This window comes from Cuculus canorus, chromosome 1, assembly GCF_017976375.1.
Source record: "Cuculus canorus isolate bCucCan1 chromosome 1, bCucCan1.pri, whole genome shotgun sequence".
NCBI classification, from domain to species: Eukaryota; Metazoa; Chordata; class Aves; order Cuculiformes; family Cuculidae; genus Cuculus; species Cuculus canorus.
In genome coordinates, this window is record NC_071401.1 from 23262472 (window position 1) to 23285337 (window position 22866).

Consider the following 22866-nt stretch of genomic DNA (forward strand, 5'->3'; position numbering starts at 1 on the left):
GTCTAAGAAAAGCCACTTGCCCAGTAGAATGAGCTGAAAGCTCATTTTACCGTTTCAGTTTTGTCTAACAAAAGGCAGCAGAGCCTGGCTTAAGAATTTAAAGGTTTTAAGCCTTATTCTAAACTTCAGATTGTCTCTAAGATATAGGGTTTTGTGTATTACAAATCTTGTGCTATGCCATAACATCTGTGGAGTGCTCAGGTTCTTTCAGGTGCATAGGCTTAGGGCAAAGTAAAGAGACGTAATTGGTTAAACAGCTGTGTTACTTTCAAGTCACTGCACAACCCTTCTATGCCAACTGTGAGAATTAGGAGTCTTTTTATGACTCATACACAGGAACACAAAGCAACAGCCTTGGTTGTCTGTCACAAATTATGACAAGTACACCCCAAGTACCAAAATCAGGCATACACAATAAGTTAGGAGTTACCAGTAAAATTTTTATTTTAAAGCTCATTAAAAAGCTTCACCACAACACTAACAGAATCAGCATTTCCTTCATTTGATGCACCCCACATGAAAAATGTATTGTTTAGCAAGAGATGAAACGTAAGCGTTTCTGCATGCTACTAACACATTTCACCATCTTATCTGAGAAGCGCTTTGGACTGTAACAATCATAAACCTTGAAACAGACAGATTTCTTCTGGAAAGTCCTTATGAATGGGACAGACATAGGCTTTTTACTGACATACCCAATTTGATGTCCAGATGAAAGAAAACTACCTTGGCATCTACAAATGCCTACGAAGGTTTTGATTACAACCTTTTTGAAGGAGCAGTATATTTCAGAACAAGGGCTTCTTTTCATCTTTAGTGATGCAAATGGTTAAATACTGCACAGAAGCTTAGTATGAACTCACAATTCCACAGGAATCTGAAAGTTACCAAGGCAATTTTCCTTTTAGGATAGTCATGGTCAACACTACTACTATTCTTCCTCCCATAACACAACATATCCCAGACAAATCTTCAGAAAAAATATAAATAGTTCCCAAAACAATATGTTCCCACCCCCGATCACATACAACAGCAAAAATAACTTCTGTCATGGGATGAAACAATTTGCTGCAAGTGCAATGCTTTAGTCCAAGTCCATGCTAACAGTGTTCTGATCACTCGGATGACATTCACCATTTTGTTGAGGCATTTCAGAATTTTTGTCATCTTCTCCCATGTCCTCAGTTTTATAATCACTCCGTTCATTTAACGGGGTTTCTTCCTTAGGAGAGTCAACTTTTGGTTTTGGTTGTGTCACTACAGGCTCACAAACATTATTTAACTCCTAAAAGAAAGGGAAAAGACCTAGTCAGATTATGTGAGGACCCATCAGAGCTTCACCAGTGTGGTGTCCTTTGCCTGAAAGACTGTTTGAAACTTGCTTCCGTCTTTTCCCCACACCCCCCCTCCCCGCAGAGACCAGTCTGACCAGAACTTTCTGTACCCTGAAGCTGGTCTATTTTCTGAAGTTCTGCAGACAAAGCTCTTCAACTTAATGTTTCGCATTTCACCTTTTTGTTTTTTTACAAGACTGTTTTGTGCCTACCAGTAACACTGAAAAATAACTTGAGTTTTCAATGTGACTGAAAACACCATTAAGCTCCACAGAAAATACATAAACAGTATAGTACAGCCCCTCTGCTTTCTATCAATCTCCTTCGGTCTATACTTTCTAACTACCTTTAAGAAAACTGGAGCAGTAAGATGAAAGTAGGAGAGAGGAAAAGGTACCGCTATCAGTTTAACTTAACCATCAGTCTCTAAAATTAGTTTCTTATGTTACTCACCTGTAGCTTTGCCTTAATTTCACTTGAATGCACAGCTGGATCCTGATCTAAGCTCTTCTTAGCCTGTGCACTCACAGCATTATTCATCCACTCTGCCACTTCACTAACACACTTCTCTACTTTCATCATTTCCATTTCATCAATATGGATGTACTTTTCATCCTGCCAAAATACAAATACTTTCTATTAGCTAATGATGTCAAGTTTACTATCATCAAGTTGTACCAATAAGACTATCCCAACTATTTACATGTTAGAATCTTTACCAATCTTCAAAATAAATAGAAGCTGGCAACACAAGAGATCTGTTACATCAAGAGAGAACAAGACAGACAGACGTCAAAACAAAGCCTCCTTTGCCCAACAATCAAAGAAGTAAACTAGCTCAAAGAGGGAACAGAGGCTCCACGTACAACAGGTCATGCAACAAAACATAACATTCTTAACAGGGTCGACAAAGAAATCCCCTCCCTCCTGCAGCATTACACTGGCTGAAGGTAGTTTAGACAGTATGATTCTGCTGTACATGGAAAGGAACAACTGTTTAACTCCAGGAGCATTCCCTACAATGCCATGGTTAGATAATTAACTGATATCTGGAGAAGGACCTACCCAGCAACACTGCCTATGATTTCAGTTAAGAATTCTAAATACGGATTCAAGTCTCAAATGCACTATTTTCAATGATGTTTTTTATTTCAAGACTGTGTAATACTACTGAAGGACTTCACTTGATAGTGACAACTTTGTAACCTATAGTTGTGATGACATACCCGTTTCTGATACAAGTTTCTATCTCAAAGTGAATTAGCTTCAGCACTGTGAGATGCCCTATTAAAACTCATTGAGTTGAAACCCAAGGATTAAGTTCTCAAAAGGAAGGAATGCTTATCAAGAAAGCAATCTTCAAATACCAATGACAAAAAGTCACCCCTACCACTCACATATAATAAAAAAGCTAGATGTTTTAGTTTATCCCGAGTAGCTTTTACATTAATGCTTCTCACCATAGCACAATTCTTATTCCCAAAAGATCCAGAAGACTACTGCATTCCTAAAAGCATCAGATTAGCTTTCAAAAGGTCAGGAATCACAACACAGTCTAATCCTCTTTATAAGAGCATTTTTTTTTTGGCCTAAGAAAATCCAAAAGTATCAAGCAACTGAAAATATGATGCACTACCAGAGATTCTGAGTACTGGGAAACATTTGCGGTGTTAAATTTGTGACCTATCTCACAGTAGATTGTAGCTCATCTGAAAGTGAATTTGTAGCCTCTGACAGCTTCGGTGAGCCTCAGTGAAGCACTATGTGGTAGAAGAAAGTTACTTTGAGGTCACTTACTTTATTTCTGAATTCCCCAGCTATTGTAGCATAATACTGGAGCCTGTGACCCAATTCTTCTAACAGCTTCGGTCGTTCTTCTGCCTCTTGATAGCGCATTTCAATCGGAGTACCCAATTTCTAGAAAAAGCAGTTCCTATGCATTAGGCAATTCAATAACATTGTTTTGTGTGATATTTTGGAAATTTGCAATTTTAGCATGCTAACACACCTACCTTTAAATCCTCTAATTTGTCTACATACACCTGCTTAGCTTCATCCTCACCCTCTTCATACAGCCAGCCTTCTGTCTCTGTTAGGAGTGCAGAAAATCCCTGCAGATCCTACGTATCGATATAATTCAACAGGTCAGACATCAAATATACACAAAGTGACTGCATTTGTCTTGCAGTAACAGGACACTGGTAAATACACACATTAACTCATGCCTCCTAGATTTCTACTGCAGCTTTTGCCTAGTCACATCAATTAAACCACACCAGCTTCTGAACTGGGAAACGCACAGCTAAAACACACGTAGCATTTACAACCTTTTGTCCTTGATCAGGTCAATGCCTGGGGTGCAGCTTTAATTGATGCTTTTATTTATGGATACAGCAGGATAGCTCCTCCTAGTCATCAACATTATCTGGAATCGATTTTTAGTCTGTGATAAAATTTATTTTCAGGGAAATGCACTACTTGCTAAGCCTGAACCTAATTCTGCATTAGTCCCAGCCATAACTCAAATGAGTTACAGTTTTCAGCTATTTCGAGGGTGGCTGTGAGACAGCTTGACGAAGGAATACGGAGTACATATTTGGCATCAGCACTTCCTGAGATGCTCCTGAAACTGCTACCTACCTTTTCACAAACAAATTTTTCATATGGTCCAGACAGCTTGTCCCTGAACTCATACACATACTCCTCCACTGCATTCTTTGCATCATTTCTTTCTTTTTCCAGTTTATCTTGCATAATCATCTTTCCCTGTATAACCACAGAAAGTATTTTACTTTAAAAAATATCCATGCTCAAACAACATCCTACAAAGCACAGCCATAAAGCACAGTAATTTCCCAGAGGCACTAACTCCTGTAACCGCTGAAATTCTCATTGCTGTGAACTGGACTCACCCAAAGAAAAGCGATACACTTCTCCAGATTATAACAGCTTGAACCAATCTGATGTCATTCCACGGATCAGTGCTCTGATATTATCACTATGAACAACACTTCAATCTTTCTGATTAACATTCGTCAGTTATGTGTTAACGTTAAGACTGTATATTAATAGCTTACTGTAAATTGAGTTCACACTTCAGGGTTACAGTAAGAGATCGGAGGTTGCCTTATAAAGCAGATGAATGGTTGCTTAATAACTACAATCAAGCAAGCAGTCTAAACCACACTAACTCACCTCTGTTTCAATATACATATTGAGGAGATCTTTTCCTAACTGCCAAACCAAGTTAGCTTCAATAGGCAGTTCCACATTCTTCACTTTTATCTTGGGTTTTTTAGCTTCTGGGGGCTGATCACCTTTCTTCTCATTTGTCTGAGTTGGAGAGAACAAAAATAAGATAATTTTCCTGACTTCTTTCTGCTAAAGTAGCATTATGATGAAAAAAACTCATAGGAAGAACATGCAGAGATTTCCTGTGTTCTTTCAGAACGTTCAAAACGTTTGTTTTGTTCGAAATTTTTGTTTTGGGAATTCCACCTCCTATCCTCGTCTGCTTACACTATGTTTCACGGACAGTAAGAACTGAGCAACAGGAAGGACGTTTCTCAGATATATGGTCTATTGGCAGGTTTTCCAGAAGTACCCAGCTGTAGCTTAGCACTTCACTGGTGATGCTGACAGTAGCAAGATTTTAACCCAAAACATTTTTCACCTTCTACAGTCGAAAGAGCAAACTACTGCCAATATCATGTAGGCATATGTTTTTCACAGATTATTTCCTCTTAGGTTTATGATTTCCTGAACCCAATCTCTCTCAGCAGGCCTCTAACAGCTACAAAAAGTGGAAGTGTCCGCAACCCAAACAAATCAGCTGTACAACACTGCATAAAGACAGAGAAGTAGTAGAGGGAGACTTCTTGTAGGAAATTTTGGAAACTCTTTGGGAAAGACACATATTATTTTTCACAACAGAAAAGGTATAAAATTGAAAAAAGGTTCCAAGAACCAAGTTCCTTACTTTTTCCTGGAACATGTTACCATTTTAAATGTCACCACTGTAGAGCATAACATTTTCAACAGAGTTAAAGGGTCACTCACTTTCTTGACATCTGGGATTTTGTTTTCTTCAGAGGGAGGTTCTGATGAAGGGGGAGACTGTGACGTTTGCTGACCATCAGTTTGTACCTGGGACTGTGTTCCAGCCTCACTGTTCTCTTGCTGGATATTTTTCTGAAATGAAAGCCCAGGCACAAAGGATGTAGAAGGCATGTGCACTTGTATTTAGTAGAAGTTATAGGACACTTCACTTCTGACACACATAGTGTAAGAAGTGCCCTACAAAGCATTCTGTGCACATGCAGAAACACACATGGTTTAACTAGCTGAGATACAGACTAGGTGCAAGTTCAGAAGGACCTAGTGAAAACACTACCAGTGTCAGGCTTACAGCATAATATATTTGTATGTGTCCACTTTCTCTTTAAAAAAGTGGCTTTTAATTTATTGAGTCATATCTTCTAAGTTTCCCCCCTCAGAAAAAATAAAATCAAGTCCACCATAACAATGCTGCACTATTGCCCTCCCCTCCCCTTCAATGCTGCAGAAGACAATCCAGCTTTCCCTTTCACAAAAAGGTTCAAAACTTTACTAATATGAAGGATTACAAACAAATCATCTTAACATAGAGAACATGGCTGACTAATAATACAAATCAAGTTTTCCTGTATGGAACACTGAAAACAATGGCAGCCACGAGCAACCCCCATCCTCAGGCAACACATCTGCAGTTTTTTGGCACTTTGCCAAAAAACTGATTTTGAAGTCTACATGCTTTTAAGATCATACTAATTTTCTCATTTTTTTTATAAAGATGTACTTCTCAACCGCTATACGCATCTCAATTAACCTAATTTTGCTTCCTTAGAAGAAATTTTTCTTCCAGAGCATTATAACAGCAGAAGACACTTTAATCAATAAGTACATTCACACACAAGAAAGGTCAACTTACATCACTTGAGTTTTCAATAGGCCTCTGGTCTTGAGATTCCACTTCAGTCTCAACACAGACATCTTCGCTCTCTTCACTTTTAACTGGTTCCACCATGGACGCAGTGGACACACTGAAAATGCCATGAGTATTGACACGGACTTTCACTTTGACTTTAGACTTCTCCCCATCTTTCTGGGCTGCTACATTCTGGATAACATACCTCCCTAAAATCAAAGTAAGCAATATGTAATATTACAGAGCCAGGAAAACACCTCTATCTTTCACAGATAACTTTTCCAAGTATTTGATGAAGCCTCTGTCCTAATCTCATTGTCCACAAAATGAAATGGATACTACAAAAATCAAAATATACACTGGTTTCAGCCTAATTTACCTTACAAATCAAAAGGGAGAATGTTTATTTTCTTCATCTAGGGCGAGTTCTCCTGCCACTAGTAATATAGAGTAAATAAAGTCTAAGCTCACTCCCCCTCACTTGTGCCATCCGTGATGCTACAGTGGGATGAAGAAAAACTACACAGGTATAGTCTAATGCCAATGTTAAGTGGTACCTCTTTAGTACAACTTACTGCCCAACATAGAAAAAGTAATTCTAGAAGTGCTCTTTTCAGCTAACATCCATGTAAATCTGCCACTACCTTTTACTCTAGGGCAGGACGCAATCATTTTCCAACACCTGTAACACCTGAAACAAGCAGCATTTCATAATATTATGAAACTAAGAAACAGATAGACAACTGGTTTAACAGTATATGAAGAATCAGACCTCCTTGACATTATGAGCAGACATTTTTCCTGCCTGCTACATGGTTATGCATGTATCACCATAACAGTGACCTGGAAATGACGATCCTCGTATAGGTGCAAAATAGAATTTGCGTAAGATCACAAATTTCATTACAGGCTAGGTATACATAGGCCATTCCTTCATCAGTAGATTTAAACCACATACATGCAAGCTTTCAGCTGCTTACTCTACAGGCTAAAACACGTGATCCCCTGCCATCTGGTATCCAGCAATACCAAAGTTGTGACCTGTCCTTCCTTTAAGTAGTCTCATCAGAGTTACTAGCTCACCTGTTAGTACTACTAACCGGTATTCAGAGCAAAGAATTAATCTGCAAGTGAGCTGAAGCCAGTCTACTTACCAGCTCTATTCTTGCCAGTTTGTGGAACACCAGTTAAACATCTCAGCATTTGTTAAAGCCTTATAAACTGAACACTCTTAAATCCCTCTATCAGTAACTGTAGTAAGAACTAACATGAACGGAGGCCTGCTGCTTCTGTAACTACAAAATATTGCGCTGGTTTCTAAGATGTACAGTATTTGAACTTTTGACTCCATGAAATAACCACATAATTTGCTTTGAAGTAGAGAAAATAACTGGTGTTTTCCATTAGGATAATTGTTTTGGGAACTTTGTAGTGCACATGCATTAGCTGAAATATTGGTAAATCACATGGAGATGTTTTTTTCCCCTATATGTTCTCCCATCCACTTCAACAATATTTACAAGCTTATCTTCAAAGCTACACTTTTGATGGTACTGTATTTCAAGCGCATTGTTAACCAATGGGACAGCTGTATTGTCAAATATACTTAACCAATATTTCTCATTTTTCCTTCTACTCGTAAAAAAAAATTAGCTTTTTAATTGTTGAGCTTTCCAACAAAACCAAGCAATTATATGACAACCAGCAATAGTTTTATCTCATTTTTAAATGCAAACATTCATTTCATTGCATGCTTAGCATTCAAGAGCAATTAATTGGCCTGTCTTTACCACCACAATCTTTTTCTAACAACACTGTTAACTCTTTTTAAGTGTCAACACTGTCCAAGTTGTAATTTGTCAAAAAGGATGAAAGAACTGCTTATAAATGTTACCTAGACAATTCAAATCAATACTGCAGATCTGTAGCTGCTACTATTTCAGGCTGCCTTGACTAAAACTTGTTCAGCATTATGTCAAACTCAAAAGTACAGAAAAAACCAACACCTAGTTACTCAATACATGTTAAGCTTTTTATATGCAGGAGTTTTTTTTTCAAGTATTCATCTTCATTGGACTGAAACAACTTCAGAAGCTAGAAAAATAAAAACCACATTCAAGTTACCTAAGGAATGGAAGAATGAAAATTCAGTCCTCCAGACAAAGAACTGAATATATGTCATAACCATATTGCAACACACCACAGTTAAGACCAAACAATGTGAGACAACACTATTCCCAGGACACTTACCAATCTTTGACTCAGGGTATGGGACTCCATTAGGATCAGAATAAAAAGCTTCTAACTCAAATGGACCTTTCCTATAGAATGTAAGAACCTTGGAAAAAGGTGCTGGATGATTTCTGCTGAACACTTCATGAACTCTGCAATTAAGAGGAAAAAAATACCATTTTTAGGCATATTGGAGCTGGAAGGCTTTGACCTAGGGTCAGAACTCTTCATAAAAACATCACTATGCTTTGACACATTTACCCTTCTGAACAATTCCAAGAAAGACACTTCACTACTGTACTATAAGGAAAAAAATACTGTTGTGTACTGTAATGTGAAACTGTCTTATTCCACTGTTTTGAGCATCAAAAGCAAGTAAGTCCAGATGTAGGTGGCAATTCAGTGACAGACTATCAGCAGACCTCCAAAATTTGTTTTCCGCAAAGACGTTCTGAGCTTGGAAGAGCAGAATTTAAATCATAATTTGTACCCTTCCTCAGTTAGTATCAAAAGGCTAATTATAGCTCTGTTAATTCCTTTCTCATTTACTTTCCGTGGCTCAGTTGAGAACCCTGACACCAGATTATTAGTCATTCCTTGATATGACAGAAAGACAACCCTCTAGGGTCTGTCCGCTATTATGCCAGTCTGATTCTAATTTCCAGCTAGGTTTTGTCTGCTAACTATGGAAGGATCTCATCCAATAACCTAAAAGTGAGTAAATAAGAGCTTCACTCAGAATGTGAACCTACAGGTTGCTCTCAGAAGCACATACCACAACAGTTAGGTTCTGCATCTCCAAACAAGATGGACAAAAAAGCTAAATTACAAAGACTGAGAAATGCATGAACAGCTCCTCGTAGAACTCTAAACTTCACAGAAGTTAAACTCAGACCTCTTTATATCCTAGTCAGCAACTGCATTTCCCACAGGCATGGCACAATCAACAGTACAGAGGTCAGAGTCTTAAGATACTGCAATTGCAGAAATTTCTCATGAAATTCCAGGAGTTAAATCCTTGTCTCTGTTTTCATCTAGACAAATAACATCCACATAAGCTCACAATATTTACATAGCACACCTTAACACTCCTATTGAAACAAGAATCCAGATAGGTGTAAGGAACACCTTGAGTAAAAAAAAAAAAAAAAAAAAAAAAGGGAAGTAGACTCAGGATCCAACAGTTCTAGTTCATTTTGTATTCCAAAACCTGACAACCACAAGGGCAATACAAAACAAGATAGTGGTTGCAAGCTCATTCAATCACAACTTTAATGTTTACTTTTTAACATATTAGGAGTTATGGTTAAAATTTCAATGTATGCCTTTACACAGTCTCCATCGTCAACCATCTCTGGAACACAGCCTATTTCCTGCACCAGAATGCCAAGACCCTGATTCAAGTGGAATCAAGAACATTACCCTCGAGTTATGAAGCCCAAAAGCTTCACAGAACAGTAGTTTGAGCTACCTACCCTTCAGTGTCCTCTGCTTCTGTGTTCCACAAGAGAGATATCGGGAATGGTGTAGCATCTGTCACAGAGAATTCTCTCACTTTAAAAGCTGGAGAAAGAATTGCACACTAAAACAGGAAATAGACATGCATTAATGCTGGTTAGCTGCTCTCCATCTGCCCAAGGCAGCTAAACATCTTCGAACAAGGAGTTGTGTTGACTTTACTAAAACAGAGCTAGGCAAATTGTTTTATTTCAATGGAGTATAAAAAAAATCAGAAATCTCATAGAGAAGAATTTATACCCTTTGGGTTAGCAAGGCTTTTGGCTTTATTCTTACCATAGCTCGTGAAAAAAGCTAACAGTCTGAAAGAATACCAGGACTGTAAAAAATGGAAGTGCCGCATTACTTAACATTAAAGAAGTGGTGTTAATCTTGCTGGTCCTGCTTCTTTCCCTAGAGACAAATGATTGCTGGCAATGGAAAGCAATTAGTGAAATGGGTAAAGAAACAAGTCAAGAAGAGAGGGTGAAATAAGAGAATAGAGAGAAGGTGGAATGAGTAGTTTTCTTATAAAATATAGTTCACTAGCTTGAAACTGTAAAAATGGTGGGACACACTCATAGAATGAAGTCTTTCACACTGATAGAATAGTTGGATACCAGAAAATGCAAGCTGGGATATTCTGGGTTCTCTACAGATATTCCTCATATATTTAATCAAAAAATGTATCTCTTCCCTCAGCTTGATAGCAATTTTTTTTTCTTATTAAAGATACCTAGATTGTGTTCTTCTGAAGAGTGTATAGCTTACAGTACATACAGCATCAGCACTTTCAGTAAATTACTGCACCACAGAGGAGTCATCTGGACTAACTTTAACAGCATAGTCCCGTAAAAAGACTTAGTGAACATATATGTTCCCTTCTGTTCTTTAAAAGACCACTTCCGAAGTTTTCATAACAGCTCAGCTAATTCCTAAAAAAGTGCTCTCAAGAAATGTTTTAAGCTTATCAAGTAGTGTTGCCAGTACTATACCTGCAGAGCACAGCCCCTAGCTATGGCTTCATCTGCATTCAATGTTGTACTGACATCTTTGCCAAAGAATTTTGCAATCCTCTCTTTGACAGCAGGAATGCGGGTGGCTCCTCCCACAATTTCTACAGCAGTTATATCTTCCACTTTCAGTTGTGTTTGCTCCATTAATGAAAGCAGAGGCACCTCTATCCTCTGCAGCAGGTCAGCACACAATTCTTCAAATTGTGACCTAAGGAAAGAAATGGAATTAACCAAAGAATGCCTGTCCCATCACTAAGATTTCCTGATACTTTTTCCCCAAACTGATGCTGACCAGGTCCATTAGCTACACTGCAAAAAGACTCAAAGCTAAATCCCTGTGAGTAGGCTCAAGTGATAACCATAAACAAGGCAGCAGACGAAAAGCTGCTTACAGATTTTCCTATGCTGCCATCAATGCAGTCAAATAAAATGAAGGTACTGTATATATTTGCACTATATATTTGCCTCTCAGCCAAAGTTACACGTAAGAATACAGAAAACATACTTCTTCAACAAAGAAAAAGTGTTAGCTAAATACTGAAGGGAAGAAAAAAAAACTAATACTCTCTGGTAGTAGCAACAGAACCAATAGGAACTACAAATTTTCTGCTTGTGTGTGCAAGAGAGACAGACACACAAGACTTCCTTTACACTCAAGGCCATCGTCAAGTCATCCCACATAAGCACTGTTTCTGGCCTCCATTTCTCTGCCAACATCCACAGTACAATAAGAACAGGGGGAAAAAAAACAACAAAGCTTCAGCTGTTGCTATCTTAAGAGAAGTACGGGATTTAGGTTACCTAAAATATGCAGGAGGCCTAAATATGCAGCCAACCCCCCTGGGCCTGGTTTGCACACATCAATCCATGCTTTTAAGAATGTGTCATTCTACAAAAAGAATCCAGGCTGCTTATGCATGCATTATTACACTGAAACATCGCTCAGGTAGCTGAACATTACATTTCACAGCCTTAGCTTTTCTAGCATTACAAAAATGCCACAGCTATTCAGAATTTGCATTTAATTATAGCACAGTAAGTTTCTTTCAAACATGGAAAGAAACACTTGTTTAAGAAATACGGCCAAAGCAACTGCCTGTCTAGGGTAGACCTTACCTGTTCATTTTTCCAGTTACATCCGTATCATTCATAAAACACTCAATATTAAGGGGAATGTCTGTGCTATTTGAACTCATCAGCTTCTTCAGCTTTTCACATTCCTGATACAGGCGAAGGAGAGCTCGAACTTTTGCTTTTGGATCCAGTTTGTACTTTGCTTTTATTTCTGTACAAAAGTAATCTACTAGCTTTCCATCAAAGTTTCTTCCACCTAGGAAAGGGTCAAATGCTGTGCCAAGTACCTAGTTTGAAAGAACGTAATTAGGCAGTGTTATACTCAGTAAAAAAAACAAATGGAATATCAGTGTTTCAATATCAGCAAGCCTCTGCTTCAAAAAGCGTTTGGGACAAGTCAGGGCCTATCTTCCAATGCACAGCTTATGTACTTCCATCAACCACATCAGCCAAGATTTTCTCTTCACTCTCGTAGTGGAAGTAAATCTAAGTAACTAGGTGATGATTCTAAGCATTCACAATTTTAATCCATGCACACATCCATTTTGGTAAAACAAACTAAATGATAGCAGTTGTACTGTGTATCTTACATTGGTGTATTGCAAGCAATTTACAGTCTGTTTGAAACTTTGCTAATGAGATGGAGGACATCGATAAAAATCTTAACCTTTTGACTTATTGCCACTTCCCACGCACCACAATACTTCACAATTTTAAAAACAAGGCAGATTTACAGGCTATTTGATTCTAGTGTTTAAAACCCTTTCATTTCCATTTAATCTTACTACCTTTAGTTTACTCTTGTTGAATGCACAGGCCGACACTTGAAACGCTGAATGTCCCATATCAACAAACACAACTATCCGCGGCTTCTCTTCAGGAGCTGGAAGGTCTTGTTTATAAATTCCATAATTCAGTGCCACTGCAAAACACGTGTCACATATCAATGGAATCTGTAATGAATGTCCAATCACGCATCATTACACCCCTGTGAATATTAAGCTACAGCATCAAGAGCAGCAAGACAAATCCAGACATACAGCTATGCTAGGTCTCACTTACAAGGAGGTTCTACTCCATTAATACATCTTGTAGGATCTAAGAAACAAAACACCCTTCCTCAAACATGTATATTGTCTAAGTGTTTAGGATGCAAAACTAAGAAGCAAGTTTTCTACTTTGGTCTGTTTATTAACAACTTGTTTAATGGCTTGGCATAGTAATCAAAACCACAGAGCATTTTTACACCAAAACTCAAACCTGGTTTTGTATTTACAAGGAGTATCTGCCATTCATGAAAGTTTTGTCTGAGAATGGTATAAATGGTCACCAGAGGCTGCAAAAGGGAAGAATCTCAGTCTATACAGAATATCAGGCAGGGACAGTTTGTGAAGTGCATAGTTGTGTAAAACACAACTCTAGTGGGGCATGATGAAATTAAAGGACCAAACAGTTTCACAGCAGCATACATTCTGGATGGATACACCACTATGTTAAAGCTAGGCAGGAGGCTGATGCAGTAATAGAATAAAACGCTGGAGAGTCTTGGCTACATGGTTACATAGGAAAGGCAGGAGATAGAATGTGCAAGAATGTAAATTTACATATGACAAAAAACTCCAAAGATGAAGACAATAGCCCGGATACTAGGCAGACTACCAGGCAAGAGAATTAGAGCATTAGAGATGGTCTTAAGGAAGCCCAACAATGAGTGCTCTGACAAACAATGTTTTATAGTGACATTGACACCCTCTCACTCGAGGAGAAAGGATACTGACTCCCTCTCACATCAAGAGCAATAGCTCCAGAGCATCTGGAACAAGGACAGTCAAGTTTCCCAATAATTAAGAGTCGTGAGATTTATGGATTCTGTTGTCTAATGAAGTTCCTCTGCAGTTGGTACACTCATTGTCATCTGTGTGGATTCTTTGGGGTTTATAAAAACCCAAAACCCAATACCCAAAAAGTCATCCCTTCCACAAGCAGTCATTAAGAGATGGTTAATTAAAAACACAAAATGTATTTTACAAAGTGTATCTATTATATCCTTGAGATATAGAGCTGACTGAAATTGTGCACTGATCTGTTCATTCACATAACATTTGTATTTCTGAGCACACTGAACACATTGCCCTTTTTTTCCAAGCTAAAAATGAATTTACGAACAAAACTTGATAACAGCAGCATTTGCATTGTTAAAAAACCCCACTATTTTTCTTTTCTGCCCTACTATGCCTCAGGACCCCTTCACAAAAACATAATCAAAGATTCTTACATTTAAAATATTATCACAACTTACCTAGTACTCATTAGCCTTGAAAGGTAAAGAAAATTAGAAATGCTATGTGCTGCACAGTAAAGAAAGGCTGCTTGTGCTGCTAGGGGGATGAAAGGGCTGTCTGCTTTTCTAAGGGCTGTTCATCCCAATGGCAAAGCTTCTAAAGAGCTTTGTGAAGAAGTCCTGAAAAACTCTCAAGGTTCTACCATGGCCAAAGACTGGGCTGATCTGTTCCACCAAGCACACAAAAAGGAAGCAACAATCCTTTTTTTTGGCAAAGCCTTTAGTTCACTTTTATCACCCCATGACGAAAGGTCATCTCTAAACAGAATGTTAAGGATTACTTCTGCTTCAGTACAGATAGGGGTCGGCAAGGCACTTTTTTTTACTAAGGTTGGAGAACACCGAGTGCTAACTTTTTTCTTCTTTATGGACACAAAGTTTCTTCATAAACATTGTGGAAATGGAATTTGAAGGCTATAGAGGGCTGGATATTTATCCTTCCTCCTCCATTCCCCACAGTCCCCCTAGAGATGTACAAGCCCTCTAACTCAGAAGAATCCAGGCATGTGGGAGAAAATGTAACTACTGTGGGACCTGCGCTTACCCAGCTCAATAATTCCACTACCACACATTCTTTGTAGGATTGCGATATATAAACAAAGAATTAAACTAAATGATGACAGATGACAGACACATGTACCTATGGCTTTTGCAATGACACGGTCAGATTTGCTCTTCCTAAGGAACAGATACATAGTGTTCAATGTAAAGATCATAGTATTGATGAAACAACTATGTCTCCCCAGAAATTCTAAGTTACCACGTACATACTAATCTAAAATTGATTCTGGAAAAACATCTTACGTTTTTAATCCACTCCATCAATGCATGTTTAAGATTGCTTTACTCCTTAAAAGATTAAAATATAAAATTCAAAAACATGAATCCAGCTGCTATGCACCAAAACTGGTTGCATGAAATGTTCTCACGAAGTAAATTCTTCCCTACTTGTTTAACTAATGTGGGCAGTGGAAGCAGAAAAGTAATTGTCTTCTGGTACAGATCTCTACTTCCCAATCCTTCTACGAGAAAACACACGCTAGTTATGCCACTCAAAAACAAGGAAAAAAACACACTCTCACCAAATGCAAACTGAAAAATGCAGGAAGATAGGGTAAGAATGCTTGTTTTAAGAAAGACTAAAACTCTTGGTTCTGCCAGTGTACTTTTAGTGTTGCAAACAGATTAGCAAAGGAGATTAATTGCCTTCTGTGTGTGTACCTGTTTTAAAACCACCATTATATAGACAAAAGCCCTGGAAATTACTAAGCGTTGGCACTTAAAGCAACTTCCTTTAAGAGTGCCTAAATCCTGCAACTGTGTGTCGTAAGGTTTCTTCCATGAAACCTGGACAGTAAACTAAATGCACTGGGCACATGCACAGTGTCTCCTAATTATTTACTCAAGGAGACAACTTTCACTAAAGCTTCATCAGTTCTACCCCTTCACACAGAAGACATTGAAATCAGACTGTAAATCAAGAGAGAAGCAACAACTTTTTAGAACATTTAAGTCTCACCTCTGATTTTTCAAGCCAGCTCTGTTTTACTGTAACTAAAAGCACACTCTATCACATCTTTCATTTGCCTAAATTGCTTTTTTTACACTACTTACCTGCTGTCATGTCATTCATTAGTCTAAGACAATTTAGCCCAACAATCTGAGCTGCATCCAGAAGGGACCTCCTTTCAGCATCTGTGAAAAATGATGGAACCTAAAGAAAGCAGATGAGAACAGGAATTTATTTCCAGAAAATCAGACAGGCTTTATTTAAAAATTGTATCTATTCCTTCTCTCTCATGAAGACACTTGCTCACTGCAAGTCTTAACATGCAACTATTGTACTGAACAGACACTTAAAATATTCTACTCAGTCAGGCTGAGATAGAATTAAATCAGCATCAGCTAGTTTACATGAGCACACACTAGTAGAACACAAATAAGCTATTTGTATACAAATGCTAGGAATCTTAATTACTGGTGCAAAACATGAAACTTTATTATGAGTACAGGGACACGGAAAAGCCTGAACTGGAATTAGCAGATGTATACCTGTCCAAGTGGGAAATAAGAAATAAAGAATAACAAAAAATCCATTTTGGCAAAAATCATTTTGGGCAAGAAGTGTTTAGAGATTCTGAAGGATTCTTCAAAATTTGCTACAGATCTCTAGCATCGGTGTTGGACAGTGACTTCTGCTGTCCTCAGGGACAGAAACTACATCATCAGAAGATACTAGCTTTCCAGGTATCAACTGGAGAACAAATTCTAGTAACAGAACTAAGCATTCCTAGATATGCGAGACAGATTTGTTCAAAGAGTCACTGAGAACAGAGTGACATTATTTTATACTCAGGTTTCGCCACTGAATGACTGTCCTGTATCCAAAGTACTTTGAAAAAAAAATGAACTTACTGAGAGGATGAAAATAAACAGGACAGAAACTACCATTCTCAGCTGCCAGAGAGCAAACTCTGATAAACAAAGGTGTCTTTCACAAATAATTAGTGTGTTTAGTCATGGAAACAAGCTGCAGCAGAAGGGTACATACCTGGATCTCAGAAATGTTCTGGGCCCAAAAGTTCAGACAACTTGAAGCAAATGAATTAATGAAGTGGGTCAGGAATACGGAAGCAGCCCTGGGATTTCTTTAAAAGCTCTAAAGCTAGTTAGGATTAAACCCTTTGTAAGTGCTTATGCAGTGTTCCTTTTTTACTCTACACGAATAGAAACAAAATGCCCTCAATAGGTGAAGTTAAAAGACAATGTTCCTGTGCACTACAATTACTTACAGAAATAACACAGTCTGTTACTGGCTTTTTCAGGTTACTCTCTGCAGTCTCCTTTAATTTAGTCAATAACATAGCTGAAATCTGTTCCACACTGAAGATATGCTCCTCATCCATGTACATAACCTGGATAGAAGAAATAAGTAAAAATTCCAATACTTCAACCAGAGGACAAATTGCTTCCCTTTAGTGTTTTTTTGATGCACTGCTGACTAGTACTCTATCAATCATGACATGCTTAATTATTTCATTATGGAACTTCACTTTAGAACCTAATTTCCCAGTTCAGTGTCTACAGACACAATAATTCCATTTTCACAGGCTTAAAACATCAAGAACTGCATCAACTTTATGTGATTAGTCTCTGAACGGAAGAGCTGTATAACAGTTCACCTATGTACATAAAACAACTAACAATTAAAGATGAAGTTCAGCAAGAAGTTTATTAGTTGCTCCCTTTCCAAGAAATTATTCTTGAATCACCATTTTTCTGTGTAATAGAATAAATGGCACTGATGAAGTGAAGGAACATATTACAACTGATTCTTGACAATAACACTTGCCTTTTATTCACAGTCTAATCTGGGGAAAAAATAGGCATTTCAGTTTTAATAGGAAAACTGTTCTCTAAACAGCCCAGTCTTACATGCACAGCCTTAAGCTAAGGTCTTCATTAGTGAAGCAACAGTACCTGTTAAGCCAGCAAAGCTTCATTATGAATATTTTTATGTACTTCTGTAAATTACTACAATGTTATTAATTGTACCTATGCTAGGAAAAGCTGCCATTGTATCAGCAAACTCCTTGGAATGTAAGCAAGACTCAAACCTGCAATGTGGTACAAAAGGCTCTTGAACATCTGTTGCACACAACTTATATCAGGCAGTTCACTGAAGAAAAACACACCACTCATTTATAGCAATTATCCTAAAGAAGAATTCCTACTACTTTATAAGGAATTTGTAACCATGTTTTTACACTGTTGCAATGCACTCCACACAAGAGTGACAGAAAGGTTAATATTCTTAAGTAAAACCATATGACCTTGTAACTATTTCAGCAGTTTTTCTGCCAAGATGCTTGAGCTGGATGTGCAATTTGCGAATAGGGAAGCTCAAAATTCAGCACTCACAAATTAACCTTAATTTGATAGTTAACATCCAGTATTTAAAGATGAAGCTGCCAATTCATACCAAAGCTCTTAAGAGAAAGGTTACAGAAAACCTTAGGGTAGCTAAACAAAAGCTGTATTTTCATGACTAGGTGATGAAAATCAAACTAAATTTAGCTATGAAGCCCAAAAAGATATACTGCAAATTTACCTTTACTCCAACTCCACCATTCTTCATAGGAACCAAGTCATAGCTCAACTTTTCTTTTTCCTTCTGAACAAAAGGATCATTAAATGCACGGCCATGGAATCTCTTGAAGTTAGATACCGTGTTGTGGGCATGAGTAATTTGCTGTGAAGAAATATCAAGATAGTTAGAAAACCACTCTTAATCAACCTGCCAAGTTCACTGCTGCACTGTGCTCTCACCCAAGCATCAGTCAAGTTTTAAGACAACTGCTCACTCACTCATCACATGTTTCTGTAAGATCTATAATTACTATCTGGTACTTTATATCAGCTCATTACTACAGATGATTATATGAGCCAAAGACAGACACTTCAGACCATCCTGTATTAGGTATTATAATGATTATACAAGTATCTCCAAAACCTTGAAGCAATTAGGTGGGCAATAACAATCTATAGTGCCCACTACTTTACTCACCTAATTTAGACAGAATTCAAACAATTGAAGATCGGAGCCAGCTTCGTTCACATGTACTTGTAATGCCTGTAAACTGGCACTCAAATCCCAGCCACTGCATCTCTAGCTGTTCACTTTAAACCCTTTGAACTAAAGGACAGTTACTAAGTTTCAAATTGGTAAGTCTCCCCATACATTTATACACTTGCTTTTATTGCCCTGAGTTACTTTTAAACAACCTCATTTCCTTGTTGCTGTTCATGTAGCAGTCTTTTATTCTTGCACCAGACCAAACAAGGATACAGTGCACAGACAACAGCAAGAAACACGAGACCTTTTGACACCAATGTGAGTTTAAAGTAGATGCTAAACTACAGTGCAAGCTCCCCACAGAACCAGAAAACCAAGGGGAGCATTCTTTATCAGGAGTGCAATGCACAGAAATCAGACTAGACCAGCCTAAAAGAGATACTGCAAGTATCTCCATGTAGAATGAATGCTATTCTATTGGAGAGAAACTACAAAAGCGTGCTGTTCTCTCCAGAACATATTTAGGCAGGCACCAACAGATCACATGATAGATAATAACTCAAAACGACTAGCATACTGAGGAAGATTTCTAGCATTCACTACTCTCAACGGAAATCATCAGTTTCTCATTGCATGCAAAATTTTCTGTCATGGAATCCAAGAGTTCGAGCTACATCCTCTATTACAAAACTATGTAGCTATGACAGTTAGTTCTCCAACAGAAAAGCACTCAAAAGACACAGGCCATATGCAGAACATTAAACAGTAACTTTCAGAAAGCTCTGTGTGTGGAGAAAGATGTCACACCTGAACTCCCCAGCAGAAATCATCCCAGGCTTATTCTAACCAGTGCTCAGCAATCATTAGAAGAGCACAAGTTTGTACAGGCCAAAATAATGCCAGGAACTATTCCACTGCTTTATTGACAGAGTGTATTTAGGTTCTTGTGTCCAAGATCATTTGCCAGTATGGTTTCACTTATTTGTATAGCCATATCTTCAGAGTACTTAAGTGCTACGTAATTCACCATTGTACTGCTGAAGAATATAGAAGCAAAAATTATTACCATGCAGTCGTCAGAGAAGCACAAACACTCTGGTAGCTTTTATAGCCTAATTTAGAATTAAGATCAGAGTCTTTTCCAAGAGAGCAACTTTAAGATATTTTTAGAATAATTGCATGCTATTAGGTCTGTAGCATGTTCTAATATCTTCCTGCTTAGTCACAATTAAGAAAGCTGAAAATTATGTTCTGCTAACTAATATACTACTCATCTCCAATGCTACCAGACTTAGCTAAAGGAAAACGCACTCCAACAGCACCTCCTTAGCTGTTAAAGAGAGCACCTCTGTGTATTATATGGTCATTCACGTGTTACCACATTGTTGGAGTCACCAGTCAAAAACTAGGGTTTTTTTGTCTCTGGTTTTGCGGGGAGTTTTGGTTGGGTTTGTGGCAGGGTTTTTTTTGTTTTAAGTAAGAAACTCATTCAAATGAAAGCAATAATTTTATTCCCTGGTGTAAGTAGCAATTACACCCTAGAACACTGAAAATATAACCCCCAGTTGTCCATGTCAAGAAACTTCTACATTTACTAAAGAAGCACTACTTATGTCACAGGTGGTCAGCCACACTGGACCGCTTACAGCAATAAAAATAAAACAATCAAAGATTTCAGACCATTTAAGTATCACATTCTTTTCTTCTGGCAATAATATTTCACTTCAACTGCTCGGACAATCAAGCATGAAAGACTCAACAGAGTAATATAAAGGCCAGTCTGGAGGCAACCCAAGTCACAGGTGTTCGTCACTGCAAATACATGCTTTTAAATGCAATTCAAGAAACAATCTACTTCATGTTCAGCTTACTTCACATTTTCAACACCATTTACTGGAACAATCTAGCAATACTGAAACACAGTGGAGGATACATAGGATTCAGACCACTTGCCCTTTCATTTAACAACTCATTTCTGCACACTGATGAATCATACTAGTTTCAGACTTGTAACAGCTGAAACAGTCAAACAAAAGCAATAGTAAAATGAAATTTAAGAAAAACACAAGCATATGTATTTATTTTATTACTCCAAATGTTAACCTGTAACTGGTAGTGTGCACAAGCTTATGAATACATAACCTATTAGTTTTTTCTTTGCTGTCCAAAATTTAGAGTGGAGCTATTACAGTGGGAAAGTCTTTAGTGCTCTCTCCATGGAAACCCACTGCAGTCTGTTCACTACCGAGAGATGGGCAGGGGCCAGCCCAGCGGAGGCTGCACCCTCGGTTTCCACCAGTGGCAGTTACGTAACCACCTACAATACAGCACCCGAGGACTTATTTAACCATCACATTTAGTCCTTTTAAGACTTGCCAGAATTAAGCTCTCCTTTTAAACTGAAAACACTTAGGAAGAAGACATTCAGTCTTCCACAGTAGCTCAATAAAAAACTAAGGGCTTACACCTCCAAAACCACAGGCACTCACCTTTAAGTGAAACCAAAGGTAGTAAGGTACCTAAATAGCTTTAAGGATCTGAGCTAAGGATCTCTGCTTTGCACCTAATTTTACAAAAACTATACATGGCATTTAAAATGTTTTCCTTCGAGTGCAAGGAAAATCCTACAGACAACCACTATGAAAAGGACTCCTGTGGCCTCAAGTTGTTAGGAAGGGAAAATATTGCCATTAACGAAAGAAAGAGCAGTAGCGCTCCAGAAGAAAACATCCGGCATTTCTCTGAAGAGACCATGGAACCATAATGCAGCATTTCTAAAATACAAGGCTCGACAATGAAAATTAAGTTGCTCGGTTTTAGCTACTCCTTACACCCACCGGTACTTAAGCCGTTTGCATCGGCCGATTTACTGTCACGCACAAACGCCAGGAAACGACCTACCTGGTTTTTAGCCGAGACGCCAATAGCCCTGTTTTTGGATCCAAACGAGACCACCGATCTGAAAAGAACAACAGCCTAATTTAATTGAACTGTACTATCAAACGCGACAGAGGAGTCACGGATCCCTTCCCTACAGCGGCAAATAAAACACCGAAGCCTTTCTGTTAACAGTGCCATTCTTCGAGCTCGCAATAAAACACTACAAGAAGACTCTTGAACATCCTAAAGTCTTGGCTCGAATCCAAGACTTTTCACAATGGTTTACCTAAACAGTTGAGCGCGACGATTGCAAATAAGAGATTACATTTAAATTATCTCCTACCCATCCGCGCTTGGCTGCTCCTAACTTGACAATTAAGTCCTGCTTTGAGCCTGCGGCTCTTCATGCCGGACCCCAAGCTGGAGGGGAGCCGCGCTGGGGCCACTCGAGTGGGGTGGGGGGTGCCCCCTTGTCCCTTCGCTCCATAAGCGGAGAAGCAGCGCTCCCCACTCCCCTCCTCGGTCAGTCCCGGGGGCCCCGCGCCGCCGCTCGTCCCCCGCCGCCGCTCTCCCCGCGCCGCCGCTCGCCCTGCCGCCTATCGTGGCTCCACGAGAACGGGATGAGCGCCGGGGGCTTCCACCACCTTCCAACACGCCTCTCCCCCGCCAGCCGCTGCCCTCCCCGCCCGCTCTCCTCACTCACGGCGTGCACCGGTCGCTGAACTCGTTGGCGACCGTCTCGATGCCGCCGGCCCGCGCCACGGCGATGTAGCAGCTCTGGAAGCCCAAGTCAAACCCCACCACGGCCATGGCGGCACCGGGGCGGGAAGGGAGGCCCCCGCCCTGCCCCGCTTAACTGCGGCCGCCGGCCCCGGGTCGGCACACGGAAAAGGAGCGGAGCGCCGGCGCCGCCGCTTTAAATATGACAATGAGACGAAGTTTCCAGAAAC

The 22866-nt window shown here is 39.0% G+C and overlaps 1 protein-coding gene across 2 annotated transcripts; it reads right to left on the reverse strand.

Moving 5' to 3' along the window:
- Positions 1-408: 408 nt before the first annotated feature.
- On the reverse strand, positions 409-22866 carry HSPH1 (heat shock protein family H (Hsp110) member 1). Of its 2 annotated transcripts, XM_054085821.1 has the most exons (18): positions 22620-22866; positions 21938-21995; positions 18572-18712; positions 17253-17375; positions 16075-16174; positions 12908-13041; positions 12162-12406; positions 11025-11253; positions 10008-10114; positions 8551-8684; positions 6304-6509; positions 5394-5525; positions 4530-4667; positions 3975-4100; positions 3347-3454; positions 3132-3251; positions 1788-1949; positions 409-1285 (listed from the first exon to the last, which is right to left on the reverse strand). In XM_054085821.1, the coding sequence occupies exons 1-18, from the start codon at positions 22724-22726 to the stop codon at positions 1085-1087; spliced, it is 2571 nt and encodes an 856-aa protein (XP_053941796.1). In that variant the 5' UTR covers positions 22727-22866; the 3' UTR covers positions 409-1084. The 2 variants fall into 2 exon arrangements, with proteins under 2 accessions (XP_053941796.1, XP_053941805.1); XM_054085830.1 differs by lacking the exon at positions 5394-5525.

Excerpts from the sequence above, each read along its gene's own strand:
- HSPH1 (XM_054085821.1), bottom strand. The coding sequence starts at position 22,726 with ATGGCCGTGGTGGGGTTTGACTTGGGCTTCCAGAGCTGCTACATCGCC. Across the intron at positions 10,115-11,024 it reads CTAGGGGCTGTGCTCTGCAG|TGTGCAATTCTTTCTCCAGC; the intron begins GTATAGTACTGG and ends TTCCTGTTTTAG. Across the intron at positions 1,286-1,787 it reads AAATTAAGGCAAAGCTACAG|GAGTTAAATAATGTTTGTGA; the intron begins GTGAGTAACATA and ends CCTTTCTTTTAG.